At 39.1% G+C, this 15,716-nt stretch overlaps 1 protein-coding gene across 7 annotated transcripts in view; it reads right to left on the reverse strand.

Moving 5' to 3' along the window:
• EPB41L4A (erythrocyte membrane protein band 4.1 like 4A) overlaps positions 1 to 15,716 on the reverse strand; it is a 263,468-nt gene that overhangs the window by 104,751 nt on the left and 143,001 nt on the right. For all 7 annotated transcript variants that reach the window (XM_082455778.1, XM_082455775.1, XM_082455773.1 and 4 more), the window contains exons 4-5: positions 9,887 to 9,965; positions 76 to 173 (exon numbers count right to left, since the gene is read on the reverse strand). In XM_082455778.1, coding sequence (XP_082311904.1) covers positions 76 to 173; positions 9,887 to 9,965 — 177 coding nt within the window. The remainder of the gene's footprint in view (positions 1 to 75; positions 174 to 9,886; positions 9,966 to 15,716) is intronic.

Genomic DNA, 15,716 nt, shown 5'->3' on the forward strand with positions numbered 1-15,716 from the left:
TAAACTTGCTTAAAAAGAAAAATTCAAACATTCTTCTCAAGAGCTCTGAAGCAAATTTGCTTAAGTGGAACCTACACTGGATGGCATACGCTCCCAGCTGAGCAGCAGTGTTGACGGGGCAGGGCAGCCGGCCCTGAAGGACATCTTGCTTCACCTGCAAGAAAAATTGATATCTAAAAGAGAAATGGAAAAGAGGGATTAATGATATCTTCCACTACCCTGACCTGTAGTTTCAGACCCTGAAACACATCACCTTTAATGAAAATAAAGCCACTTTCTGCTCTTTTGAGAGGGGGCCGTTGCATGAACAAGGACTATTTACACACACTACAGAGGCAATCAGGGTAGTGGCTAAAGAGTGCAGGCTCTCAACTTAAACCAGCTGGACTGCATCCCAGCTCCAGGACTCACGAGCTCTTGGCCTTGGGCAGCTGCTTCACATAACAGCCAGGCTCTTCAAGGGTAAAAGTGAGATCATGAAGTATCTACACCTCATCAGGTTGACGTGGAGGTTTCATGCAAGCTAGTCTCACCATTCTCATCACTGCCACTGCCACTAACACTACAACATGTTCTCACTGGGATGAACAAATTACAAGGACCCAGCCAATATGCTACGTGTTATCAGGGTCTAAAATCATGGATACAGGACAGAAAGGCCATTATAATGTAATTCCATCAATCCTCCCACTTATTAAGATGTTGCCCATTATCTGCGGCTTTGCTCATTCCATCTGCTAAAAGAAAACCTTGTATAATAATAGTGCTACCAGGCTTCCCTGGTGGCGCAGTGGTTAAGAATCTGCCTGCCAATGCAGGGGACATGGGTTCGAGCCCTGGTCCGGGAAGATCCCACATGCTGTGGAGCAAATAAGCCTGTGCGCCACAACTACTGAGCCCGTGAGCCACAACTACTGAGCCCGTGAGCCACAACTACTGAGCCTGCGTGCCACAACTACTGAAGCCTGCGTGCTACAACTACTGAAGCCCGTGCACCTAGAGCCCGTGCTCCACAACAAGAGAAGCCACCGCGATGAGAAGCCCGTGCACCACAACAAAGAGTAGCCTCCACTCACCACTACTAGAGAAAGCCCACGCGCAGCAACGGAGACCCAACACAGCGGCCATAAATAAATAAATGCATGAATGAATGAATGAATGAATGAATAAATAACTAAATAAATAATAGTGCTACCCACTGTTCTAAACATTGTAAATATAGTAACTCATTCCAAGTATTTTACAGACAATAACTTATTTAAGACTTTAAAATGAGGTTAGTACTATTATTATCTCCATTTTGCAGATGAAGAAGCTAACAGTAACAGACACAAAGAGATGAAAAAATTTGTCCACGATCTCGCAACTAGTTAAGTAGCATAGCTAGAACTGGAACCCAGGCAATGTGACCCTAGCACTCTCTTAGTCAGGATGTTATGCAACCTTAGCTAGCTTTCCCCCTACCCCTCCCATTCAGCCTTTCTGCCAGTGGGTGAAAGAGGCCAGAGGTTTATGAACCAATACAATGAATCATCCATGCCATCCTCAGCCACCATCACTTATTCTCTCTCTCTCTCTCTCTCTCACACACACACACACACACACACACACACACACACACACACACCAGGCTGTCTTCTGTGATTTCTCTTTCTTTGCAAGGTGACGCTTGCTGTCATTGGGAATGGCAGGAAAAAAGCATAGGAAATTAATTATAAAAATCAACCGTGGTAAGTTTTTCTTCACCCAAGGCTCACAACCAAAGTTCTTAGTGAATTTTAGATGCTACTCTGATTATTTCTAGAAGACTGATAATCAACTTTGTACCCACAGGCTTAAGTGAAAATCTGCCTAACACCCTGTGTTTCTCCACTACTCATTTAGTAAATGTCACCACGGTTCTCCAGACACATAAGCAAGGGAAACCCAGGACAATGTGTAACCCCAGGCACCCACGTTCAATCACTAAACCTGTTTTTTGGAGTCTATACACTTTCCTCCTTCTCCTAGTCCAGGTCACTAACCACTGGGTTTCTAAAACCTTCACTATCCTTGCCACTAGTCATACTTATCTCCCTTGCAAATGACACTTCCAAGAGGTAACTAGGATAAGGTCACTCCCTTGATTTAAAAACAAACAAAACTTAAGACACTTCCCTTTGCCTTCAGGACAAAGTTCAAGATCCCTAAGATAGCTTACAAGACTTGCTTATTTCTTGAGCCAAATCTCTTGCCATTACCAATGGCTAACCCCACTCCTTAAGTTGCGTTCACTTTCCCAGCCCTACTAACTACTTTCTGTTCCCTGAATGCTCATCTTAGATATCAAATCCACTTTGTTATAATCATCTGGGTTCCTCTTGAAGAGGAGAAAAGTAAAGTGACGTTAGCAGAACTGAAATGCAAAAATATAGAGACATTTCCCCAGAATTACTACTGCTCGCTGGAAACTTGTGTTTAGCTTCACTCCCTTCCTCTATTGTTAACTTGGAATCTCTTTTCCTAAAGTGTATTTTTTTGAGTAAATGGGTCACAGAGGCATATTTGTCTTGCTCCATTAAGACTTTTATAACATTTGACTGAATAGTAAAATCTTTTGCCAAATAAAGAAACTGAGGGACCTAATCCCATAAGACTTTGCTTCAGAGAGAAAGGTAAAGAGAACCAAGGAGATGATTTCTCCTTGCTTTTACAAAGACAGAGCTGAAACAGAGAAAGACAAGCTGGTACAAAGAAAAAGGAACCAGACCCCACTGGTGACTGTATTCCCAGTACCTAGGGTTTAGCACACAGTAACTGCTCAGTAAATAGCTGTTGACTTGATGATAGATATATGAATGAACAGATAGACAGATAGATGAAAATGGAAAAAAATGAACATTCTTTGTTGTCTCTGCGAAATTCATGAAGAAAAAAAAGGACATCTGTTCAAACTTCCCTGGGTAGCCTGCCTTTTAAAGATACTAGAGATCTTTAAGTCATTCCATTAAAAAAAAATAATCTACTAAAATCAAAGAAGTAAACTATTTTTAACTAATAATTTTATTAATTTTTATCACAGCAAGCATCATATTAATTTTGTATAAGACAAATCTATCATACGGTAAAATCATATCTTTATATGCTGAACATTTTATCTTATCTCAGGGCTTGTTTTTAACTATATATAACTTATTTTGTCCATTTATGGGACCTAGACTACAATTTTTTATTTAAATTACAGATTTAGAGTTCCTGAGTCTTTCCTTCTACATCATTCTGATTAAGGCTATCACTGCATGTGTGAGCCCTTGTTTATCTCTGGTTTTAACCCAATAAATCCCAGTTTGCCTAGGACAGTTCTAGCTTAAGTCTGTTACACATTCCCCATTATTAATAACTCTCTTCATCATTCTCCCAAGTGTTAGGGTTTGAACAATAAATTATATTGTAACCCTAGTTACACTGTACCCACATTGGGGGAAAAAAAAAATGTTGATTTAACATGATCCTCCTAATAAGGAAGCTTTCCAGAACACACTCTGGTACAAAGCAGAGGCCGCATAAAGCAATTACTGGTTATCTTTGTATGTAAATTACCAAACTGGTGCACATGCACTGTGGCCCAAACTAGATTATGAGCCCTGGGGGAGAAGCCCTCCGTCTTGCACCCCATCCTCACTCATCACGACAGTACAACCAGTACAACACAAGAGAAGGGCCTGAAATACTGGCCTCACCATTTTGCGTTTATGTGATGTTCATAGAATAGAGCTGAATTGACACCCAGGATGTACAAGCTGCTAAGGACCATAGACAGTTTAGCAAGTGTCAGAGATGAGAAGAACAGGCAAAGGAGATTTGCTTAAAGAAGAGATGTTGTTCTTTCCAGAGCCCAAACAGGAGGTTCTCCTGAGATTTCTGGGGCCCAAGACAGCCAGGAAGGCTCACAGCAACGAAGGCTGAAGTGCACCTTCCAATGACTTGAGACCCTGGTGAGGAAACTGAAAGATATGAGGACAAGTAGAAGTTTGATTTCTGGTGCCAGCAAAATGTGACACTGAGACATCTGAGAGGAGAGCACCTGCCTACAGGAAAGGCAGGACGGTTTTCTGCATCCAACAGAGAAGGATGCAGCCTGTGACAGGAGCCTAATCATTCTGGATGAAACTTAATGTGCAGGACAGAAGGAAAGGTTTAAATAATAACATAGTACTGAACACTGTGGGGGAAATAGCATGTATGACTTAAGAAAAAGAAAAGCAGGAGAGAAAGCACCCACTGACTCTCAAGAGAAAATGACAAAGATTGGGAATAACATTTTTGCAGTTTAAAACTGATGATAAACATACAGGAGCAAAGAGTAGCAGTATCACCTTGTATTTATATAGTCCTTTAAAGGTCACAATGTCTTTTGCATCCATACCGAAATGTGACCCACAGCTCAACTCTGATGTGTTGAGACCCATTAACTTCACTTAGAGAAGGAGACAGGGACACCGGAAGAGACTGTGTGACTGAAGGCCACTCAGCTCATAAAGAAGCTAAAACACACTAACCTTAACAAAGAGAAGGATATGGATTACCCAGTATAATAATAATAAATAATTGACGAGCTTAATGTCAATCCCCAACAAAGTACAATAAAATATTTAAAAACAAACACCTGTTTTCAGAAGCTAAAATGTATTCATCATGAACAAGTCATTTGGAATGAACATTATTCTCTTTTTAGAAAGAGTTAAAATGTCAGTGTCATCACACATAGGGTTGTCAGCAAAGCAACAGGCAGACTCACGCACTCAGACTCGCTCACTCTCCGTCTTCGCTCTCTGGAGGACTGAAAGCATAGCTCTCTTTTGGTCACTATAGAATCTCCTTGTCCTCAGCGCACTGGACAAGAATGCTCCACAGAGTTATTGAACGGAGGGTGAGTGAGTGAGTGAATTCTGTCTTAATGCACAAATTCAAGAAATGCAGGCTAGAGGGCAGTAGTAGGATATTCTGATTAATGGATTGACATTAACCTGGAAGACCTATCGTCAGGGCTCCAAGTTGGTCTTTTCCTCCCTAATTTTTTAGTCAGTAATTTGAAAATATAAGGTAATCATTATTTCTATTTTAGCTACCTCCACCATCTGAACACTTCATTTTTGCATTATGGTAAGTACTTTGCATGTATTATCTTATATATTCCTCCCATCATCTTTTATTTATTTATTTTTGGCTGCGTTGGGTCTTCGTTGCTGCGCGCGGGCTTTCTCTAGTTGCAGCGAGCAGGGGCTGCTCTTCGTTGCGGTGCGCGTGGGCTTCTCATTGCGGTGGATTCTCTTGTTGCAGAGCACGGGCTCTAGGTGCGCGGACTTCAGTAGTTGTGGTTCACGGGCTCTAGAGCGCAGGCTCAGTAGTTGTGGCTCACGGGCTTAGTTGCTCCGCAGCATGTGGGATCTTCCCGGACCAGAGATCGAACCCGTGTCCCCTGCATTGGCAGGCAGATTCTTAACCACTGCATAACCTGGGAAGTCCCCCATCATCTTTCTGAAGAAATACTATAATGCCATTTTACAGATGAGAAAACTGAGACTTTAAAAGGTTATGTAATCTTCTCAAGATAACACAACCAGTGAGTGGCAGAGCAAGGCTGCAAAACCCAGCCTGTCTGCCTTCTTAACGAATATGTGCATTATGCTTATCGAATCTGCAGAAGATAGCTATGAATGACACATAATACATGGAAGGCTGTCATAATATTTTGAATCAGAATTGAAAATAAGTTTAACAGATGTCATGAGGACACAAATTATTTAAAAAACTGATAAAGAGAAAAGAGGTTAGATTTATTTCGCATAAACCTAGAAAGAAAACCTAGTGCTGATGACAGAAGTTCCAGAGATCTTTTATTTCTTATTGAACTTCCATTGCTTTGTGAAGCAGTAAGGTTTCCTCTCTTCAAAATGTTTAAGAAGAAAGAAGCTGGCTAACATCTCAGGAACTTTTTATAAAAATGGAGGGTAGGATATATGACCTCAGAGTCCCCCAACTTCATCTATTCAGAAAACATTTTAGAGCACATAGCAGGTACTCCAAGTTGAAGCAATTCTATTAACTTATATTTTTCATAGTCTGGAGCCTTATTTTTTAATGCATCCCATTCATCTAAAAAATTTCCCCCTAGACACAATGTCCTTCTGGAATACGTCATCTAGCATGATAACTTATCTACATGAGAAGATTCAATGCAGCATCACATGTAATTTTAAAAAGGAAACAAGCTGGGTAGTCATCCACAAGGGCAGGAGTAAAACAAATGGGTTAGATGGTGAAAGAGGTCTTTAACCGTATGTAGGAAATTGTGTGACTTTCAAAAAAAACTGTACATGGAAGAATAAGTAAAAGCATGTTTAGGGGCTTCCCTGGTGGTGATCCAGTGGTTAAGACTCTGTCCTTCCAATGCAGGGGGCGCAGGTTTGATCCCTGGCTGGGGAACTAAAATCCCACATGCGCGTGCCAAAAAAAAAAAAAAAAGGGAGCTGTGTTTGACTCTGTACTGTATTTTGTCGTTTAACTGTTCTTAGATGGAATCACCACAATAAAAATAATTATTTTTTTTAAAAAAAAGCATGTTTATTTGTGATGACCTAGAGGGGTGGGATAGGGAGGATGGGAGGGAGGATGGGAGGGAGGCTCAAGAGGGAGGGGATATGGGGATATATGTATACTTATAGCTGATTCACTTTGTTGTACAGCAGAAACCAACATAACATTGTAAAGCAATTATACTCCAATAAAGAAAAAATAAATAAAATAATAAAATAAAATTCAGGGGAAAAAAAGCATGTTTACTGTAGCTTTATTTTTCATATCAAAAAATTACAAACTATGTATAAAATAGATGGAATAAGAACCTACTGTATAACACAGGGAACTATATTCAATATCTTGTAATAACCTATGACAGAAAAGAATCCAAAAAAGAATATATATGGGTATGTATAATGAATCACTTTGCTCTACACCTGAAACACTGTAAATCAACTATACTTCAATTTTTTAAATTAAATTTCATAAAAAAGAAAAAAGAAATAGAAGAGAGAAAGTGAAGGAAAAAAATTACAAACAACCTAAGAGCCAGTACAGAGTAGGTTGGAACAATTTTCCAACGAACTGAAGCAAGATAAATGTTCGACTTGAAAATGCTGGCCTAAGTATGCTTTTCCTTTAGTAGCTTATTTTGGGGGATTCTGTCTTTTGGTTTCAGTTTTTGCTTTTGCCAAAATTATCTCATGTAATTGACTCCCTTCCCTTTTTAAAGTCCATTATGCCTAACCATTTAAGTTAGCATATTCATGCAAATCAATGATTTTATCTCTAGGATATACTAAGAGTCAGTGTACAATAATATCACATTAAATGCTCGTTTAACTTACTTAAATTCGACTCTATGTTTTGTACAATAAAAACAAATTATTATAGATCATGGCCACTAACTGTAAGCCAACAATATCATCTGGTTCTATACATGAAATGGTCTAAAACTTGAGGAAAACAAGGTTGTATTCAATATATTGTGGGGTTGTAGATTACACACAAATCCATATATTCTGCTAATGAGCTGTTAGTAGTTTCTAAAGGGAAATTTCTCTTCATCATCAGTATTTGGTAAACAGATGTGAAGTAATGCATTATAAAACACTCCCTTTTCCCCCCTTCTTAATACTAAATCAAGTATCTTTTGGAATCTAACTCTCATTTAAGATGTAACTCACTGGGGGACTTCCCTGGTGGTGCAGTGGTTAAGAATCTGCCTGCCAGTGCAGGGGACACAGGTTCGATCTCTGGTCCGGGAAGATCCCACATGCCGCGGAGCAACTAAGCCCCTGCGCCACAACTACTGAGCCTGCGCTCTAGGGCCCGCGTGTCACAACTACTGAGCCCGAGTGCTGCAACTACTGAAGCCCACGTACCTAGAGCCCATGTTCCGCAACAAGAGAAGCCACCACAATGAGAAGCCCGTGCACCGCGACGAAGAGTAGCCCCCGCTCGCCGCAACCAGAGAAAGCCTGCGCGCAGCAACGAAGAACCAATGCAGCCAAAAAAAAAAAAAAGACGTAACTCACTGAACCACCAGAGCAAAGACAGAACGAAATAATAAGTGCTAGCATTTATCAAGCACTTAACTATGAGCCGAAACAACCAACTAATAAGAGCTTTACAAACATTATTCCATTTAATGCTTACAAAAACCTTACGAGACAGGTACATCTCCAATATTACAGGTGAGGAAATTGAGCACAGAGAGGTTACTGATAAAATCAAAATGAAGAACTTTCCTTGTATTTTCATAAAATGTTGTGCCCTGTAATTCCCTAATGAGTTACAGATATAAATGTGCATTTATACCACTTGGGCTCAGTTTCCCCATAAGCCCTCAACTCAGAAATCCCTCTTGAATGCAAAGACTCTTCATGAAATTCTAATGTCAACATGACCCCTCGCCTCAACCTCTCCCCAACACAGTGTTCCTTCTCCCATAGAGGAGTGCTCGGAGAAACCCTGGACAGGCAGCCCTGCCTTTGCAAGTGCTCGCTGCAAAGCAGATGTCAGCACAGTTCTACAAATGAGGCCTAATTACAGCACTTCAGAGCGGAAGAGAAAAGGTCTGATTAGCTGACCCTCTTCTCACTCATCTGTGTGCAGTGCAGAATCAAGACAAAAGAAAGTCTAAGGAAAAAGATGAAAGGATAGAATAGAAACAAGACCATAGACTGTCTTAGTTATCAAGGAGATGATTTCCAATTTTCTGAGCAATGCATTAGGCTTTACTCAAGCCAATGACGGGTTCACTAGGAAAACTGACCATTTAGAGTTAAGTTAGGGAAAACGCTTCTGTTTTTGCTACCACATGCAGGCAGGTCACTAGTGGAATAAGTGAAAACATAATGCTATTGTCTGCTCTTTATAAGCCATTTTCAAATGCTGGCGTGGGCTGCTTTAACAATATAATCAATACCAATCAGAAATTCTGTCTTAACTGAAATAAGATATTTGATGACAAAGGTAAAGTAATGCATTAAAAAACACTGGGTTTTTTCTCTCCCTTAATACTAAAAGCAATTATCTTTTCATTTTCCATAGAGATTAATGAAATCCCTGGACAGCTGATATTTAAGCTACAACAATTAAAGAGAAGTGAGTGGCTTTTCACGTTTATAATTACATATGCAAACTCAGCATCAAAATATTGTCCCTACATGAATGAACTTATCCATGAAACAGAAACAGACTCACAGACATAGAGAACAGACTTGTGGTTGCCAAGGGGGAGGTGGGGTGGGGGAGGGAGGGATTGGGAGTTTGGAATTAGCAGATGCAAACTATTATATATAGAATGGATAAACAACAAGGTCCTACTGTATAGCACAGGGAACTATATTCAATATCCTGTAACAAACCACGGGAAAAGAATATGAAAAAGAATATATATGTATATGTGTAACTGAATCACTTTGCTGTACAGCAGAAACGAACAAAACATTGTACATCAACTGTACTTCTATAAAATAAATTTTTAAATATATATATCCTCCATTTACGCAGTTCAGATGGCTACGTTTACAGGACTACAAAGACTGAATGCATCCTTCACAGTAACAATACAGAAATATCCCATCACAGCAGATGCAGAATCTATTATCCTGTCAACCCAGGTCCATGCCATTGTTCAAACACATCTATCGTCAGACACTGAACTGCCTCACGCAATGCTAGTTTAAATTTAACTCTCACAGGAGTCCCATTACAAAATGCCTGCAGACACCCATCCAAATATTTGACCCCAATTTGTTTTAAATAAAGCCTTTTGTATATGTCATACATGTACTGATCAAAAGCGAAGTCAGTACTATACCTGGTTATTTCTTCTTTAAGCTTACATGGATCTTCGGCATAGAATTTAATACCAAAATACAAAGTATACGGAGGTCCAGCTAAAAATAAGAAATAGAAATTAAATTTCACATTATAAATTAGTCAAAGTAGTAGTGTAATATTACACAACTACTAAAAATTACACTCACCAGAAAGATTTGCAAACCATATACTGGATAAGGGGTTAATATCCAAAATATATGAGGAACTTACACAACTCAATAGCAAAAAACAAATAACCCAATTAAAATAATGGAACCTAAATAAACATTTTTCCAAGGAAAACATTCAAATGGCCAAAAGATACATGAAAAGATATTCAACATGGCTAATCATCCGAAAAATGCCACAAATCAAAACCACAGTGAGATGCCAACCTCACACCTGCAAGAAGGGCTATTGTCAAAAAGACAAAAGTGTTGGTGAGGATGTGGAGAAAGGGGAAGCCTTGTGCACTGTTGGTGGGATGGAAATGAATCAAACCATTAGGGAAAACAGTATGGAAGTTCCTCAGAAAGTTAAAAACAGAGCTACCATATGAGCCAACAATCCCACTACTGGGTATTTATCCAAAGGAAATGAAATCAGGATCTCCAAGAGATGTATGCACCCCCATTTTCACCGCAACATTATTTACAAAAGCCAAGACATGGAAACAACCTATCAGTAGATGAATGCGCACAAAGAAATGGGATATACATACACAATGTAATATTATTCAGCCATGAAAAGAAGGAAATCCTCCCATTTGTGACAACATGGATGAACCTGGAGAACATTAAGCTACGTGCAACAAGCCAGACACAAAAAAACAAATACTGCCTGATCTCACTTATATGTGGAATCTAAAACAGTCGCATGCCTAAGTGCAGAGAGCAGAATGGTGGCCGCCCAGGGCCAGGAGGAGGGAGACATGGGAAGCTGTCGGTCAAACAGTAAAAAGTGTCAGTTATGCAAGATGAATGAGTTCTGGGGATTTAATGTAGAGTTTGGGGACAATAGTTAACTATTGTATAATACTACTGTATTACATACTTGAAATTGGCTAAGAGGATCGATCTTAATTTAAATCTTCTCACCCCACGCCCACCCCGGTAACTATGCAGAGGTGATAGATAAATTATTTAGCTTGATGTGGTGCTCTTTTCACAATGTATACATCTGTCAAAACATCAAGCTGTACACCTTAAATACATACAAATTTTTTATGTCAAAGATACCTCAACAAAGTTGTTTAAAAAATTACACTCACCAAGAATTTCTAAAGACAGAAAATGCAAAATGAAAAAACAAGAGTTCAGAATTGGGCAATAGTAAGGCTTCAACTATGTCATTATCTGTGTAGTATGGGTCTATGTGCTCATAAACACAAGAAAAAAGACAGGACCAAATACATCAGAATATTGCCAGTTCTTCTCATCTCTGGTTCGTGAGATAAGCACAAGTTTTACTTATTTCTAAATTTTCCATTTTTCACATTTTCTACAACATATGTATTTTTTCATAATGAAGAAAGATTACTGATAAACAAAATGAATAGTTTTAAAAACCACCCTCCTACCACTAACTATTGCAAAAAGTAACCCCCAAAATCTGCAAAATGGTGGAAACAATTTAAATGCTCAGCAGCAGGTGGGCCATTTAAGTCAACCACAGAACATACACAGGGTACCATTCAACCGTTTAAATGGGCAGAGGGGAACTTTACGTACTGATGGGAAAAGATCACCAAGCTCTATTTCTGACTGCAGAAATATGACTCCTTTTGTGTGTAAAAGAAAGTTATCTGTTAAAATATGGGCCCACACCCCAACAGAAGAATGCATAAGAAATTACCAAGAGTGGCAAATTTTGGGAAGAGGGGCTGTAAACTTTTTTTGCCCAGCTTTACTGAGGTATAATTGACAAATTAAATTATAAGATATTTAAAAGTATACATTGTGAAAGCATTACTCCCCAGCAAGTTAATTAACACATCCATCCCCTCACATACTAACTTTTCCTTTCGGTGAGGACATTTAAATTCTACTTTTAGCAAAACTGGTAAGTCAGAAACTTCTTACCATGTATATCTCTTACCATTTAAAAACAAAATTATCAGTGAGGCTATGTGGTAGGATTAGGAGCAATATTTGTTTCATTCTTAAACTTTTCTGAATCTAAAAATATGTTCTTACATATTTAAGAACACATTTCTCATCTCAGTCATTTACCCCACACAGAAGAACTACATGCACAAATACCAAACATATATGAAACAAAATCTGGAATTGTACCTGGGAAAATATAAAATATAATTAAACACTCATACTGTGCAAGAGGACACAAGCCCCTTCGTTTGCCAACCACATTATATTTTCACTAGAAATATTTCTATTTCAGAAGGTACAAATATAACCTGCACTGTTTCCAAAACTGCATACTTCTGAGCAATGTGGAAACTAGATCTTATATTAAATCTGTTTTAAAATGGATCTGTTACCTGGTGCACCAATCGGTGGTCATAGTTTCTAATTTTTTTCTCCAACAAAAGCTCTCCCACACAAATAAAAAAGATACGAAACAGGCACCTGTGTAAAAATACTTCCACCCACACACTGTTATCCCAAGTCTCTGATACTGTATAACAGACATACAGTTTATTTTCATTTTTAACTAAGTAAATAAAGTCACCAATTTAGAAGCTGGGGAGAGGAAGTTACATAGAACAACAGATAACAAAGCCATAATGAATTTATAATATATGAACTATGTTATTATTTATTATTATTATGACACACAAGCTATGTGTATAAAACCCCTGTTCCTGGCACACAGAAGGCAAGCAACACTAGGGCCTCGCCCCGCTCCCCTAAGCTATGCCTTCCTGTGTAAGGCACTCCTTAGGCTGGAGCTTTTTTAGAAACTAAATTTTAAAAGAAACTTTGTTACAATTTATCGTTAGAGTGGATTCCATATGTCCGAGTTATATGTTTCCTTAATCCCTGTGTTTCTATTTGTGACAAACAGACCTCTACCCCTGAACACAGATGTCAAGGAGGCACTGACTATTAAATATTTAGAAGAGCCGGGAAGTCCACCCGCTGCTGATCTGTGCCAATCAAGCTCTGGGTTACTGAGCAGATGGGTCCACCTGCACCTGCAGGACACGAGGGTTGGCATGTGGGGGCAGGAGGAGCACAGATGCTGCTGAGATGGTGCACAAAGGCAGGAAGGCCTTGTCCAGACTCCAGAGCTGCTTTTATGCTCTGGAACATGACAGATTACACCCTATTGACCAAGCCTAGATAGTTGAAATGTATTTAGTGACGAGCAGTTAAGCAGAAATTTGAAATATACATAATTAAAAACATTGTTTGGACTAATTTTCTTTTAGGACTTTTGGCCCAAATCAGCCCTCCCTTTCCCACTTACATACAAAGTGTCTGGGGTCCAAATATATAAATTACTATTCGACTGTATTTGATAATGTGCAAAAATGTTTCCTAAACATCTGATTCCCAACAAGCATCTGGTAACATATGCAAGGCAGGAAAAGCTCCAAGGAGGTAAAGCAACTCGCCCAAGATCCCAATGATGAGAACCACGTTTGCTAGTACTTAGAGTTCAGTGCCTGCTGGCCACTATTCCATACAGGCTCTCAGGGAAAAAAATATAACACCTTCAGAGCAAGCAAATACTTCATTTATACATCACTGTTTTATAGATCAATCAAAGGCTAAAGAAATGGAGATTTTGGAGCAGGGATATGTCTACCCAAGTATTTTTTGGCCTCCTAGCCTAAGACTGACTATAAATATCAGGTGCTGGTGAAGTAAATTCCTAGATTATCATCTTGATCTACGTCTTTCCACAGAGCCTACCTTTAAGAAATTCTTATGTAAAATAAGTTAACATTGTTTTACTCTAGCAAAATAGACAGAAGCCAGAAACTGGGAATCCTCTAATCTACCTTTTGTGAAGACTAATTTCAAGGCCTTTAATGATAATAGTCTCCCATTAGCTCAGGATAACTAAATCATAATGCACCTATGAGAATCCTGGCGACTAGCAAATTTTCTGTCATTTTTACAGATATTCCTTCTGACTTATCTGCTGGAGATGTGAGAGCCATTCTCCCTCATTAATTATCAAACTATCTTATGAGATAAAAAATTATGCATTATTCACTTACATAACTTTTCAATTGTAATATCAGTGTTTTATTCTTCCTGTACATCAAATTTTTAACAGGATGACATTTATTTAGGATGAGAAAGTAATTGCATTACAGATTATAGATATTAAACATAATATTTCATGCCATGTAATGAAATATATACTTCAAATGCTCTTAGGAACACTTGAATAATACACCTTAAATAAAATAATTTGTATTTTTCTTCATCATTTGGGTAGAAATCTCAACTTTTTTCTTATAAAAAACCTTTGCGTTTGTTTTAAAATAACAATTCCTGAAATTTTTGAACTGGTATTTTTATTTTATTTATTTATTTTTTTATACAGCAGGTTCTTATTAGTCATCCATTTTATACATATTAGTGTATACATGTCAATCCCAATCTCCCAATTCATCACACCATCTCCACCCCCGCCACTTTCCCCCCTTGGTGTCCATACGTTTGTTCTCTACATCTGTGTCTCTATTTCTGCCCTGCAAACCGGTTCATCTGTACCATTTTTCTAGTTGAACTGCTATTTTTAAAGTAAGTGGTTCAAATGGACAAGACAGATATTTACTGTATTTATTATTATACCTGAATCTTTTGGAAAAGTGCAGATTTCTAGATCCCAAGGGATGAGACTTGTTAAATTGGAATGCCTACCATTCACACAAGGATACCTCTTGGAAGTTATCTGCATTCACATCTAATCACATGAACTTCCTGCTTCCCCTCAGCCTTTAGTGGGCAGTTTGCTCACTCAAGAAGCACGTGGTATTAGAAGTCAGAAGGTCAGGACTTCAGTCATCCCTCTGCTGTCAAGCAGCTTCTCATCCATGGCAGGTCATAAGCTGTTTCTGATTAGGATTTACTCCTGTGTAGGCGGAGTAGGCAGAACTTGATGATGTCTAAGGTATATATTTTGAGGGTCCTTTCTCATCTCATAGGCCTCCAGCCCTATCTTTGAAACCTGTTGCCCACTCCCATCCAGAATGCTGGCCCCCTAGCAGCTATGTTTGCACTGACCTTGCACAAAGCCTAGACATAGCTGACAGGACTGACGTGAGCTACTGACTCAAACTGGGCTGGTCCGACACCCGCCCTAGAATTCGGAATTGCAATTCAGAGACAGCCAGTGCACTTCTGCCTGTGGCTAGAGCTGTAACTTGGAAACTGAGGAGGCTTCCACCACAGAGATGGAGGGGCAAAGAGAGCCAGGCCGGAGACAGAAACAAAAATGATGCTGATGTTCACAGAAACAGTACTGAGTTCCTGACCGTTCGTGCTGCAGTTCTTAGTTCCCAATTCCCTTCTGAGGCACAGCTCGGTTCCTGCCCTTGGGGTCCGTAAAGCACCATGTGACCCATTTTACCACGGGGAGTGAGCCAATACACATGGAAAGTACAGACTCAGAATGGGGGTAAGAAAGGCCAGAAGAATCCACTAGATCTTATTAGCAATAATTTGTACATTAAAGCAAAATGGTTTAATGATACAGTTTCAGTTTGGGAAGATGGAAAACATTTTGGAGATGGACAGTGGTAAAGGTTGCATAACAATGTGGATGTACTTAACGTTGCTGAATTGTACACCCCCAAGTGGTCCAAGTCGTACACCTTATGTTATATACTGATATTTTACCATAAT

Source organism: Balaenoptera physalus, assembly GCF_965194825.1.
Source record: "Balaenoptera physalus genome assembly, chromosome: 3".
Taxonomy (NCBI): Eukaryota; Metazoa; Chordata; class Mammalia; order Artiodactyla; family Balaenopteridae; genus Balaenoptera; species Balaenoptera physalus.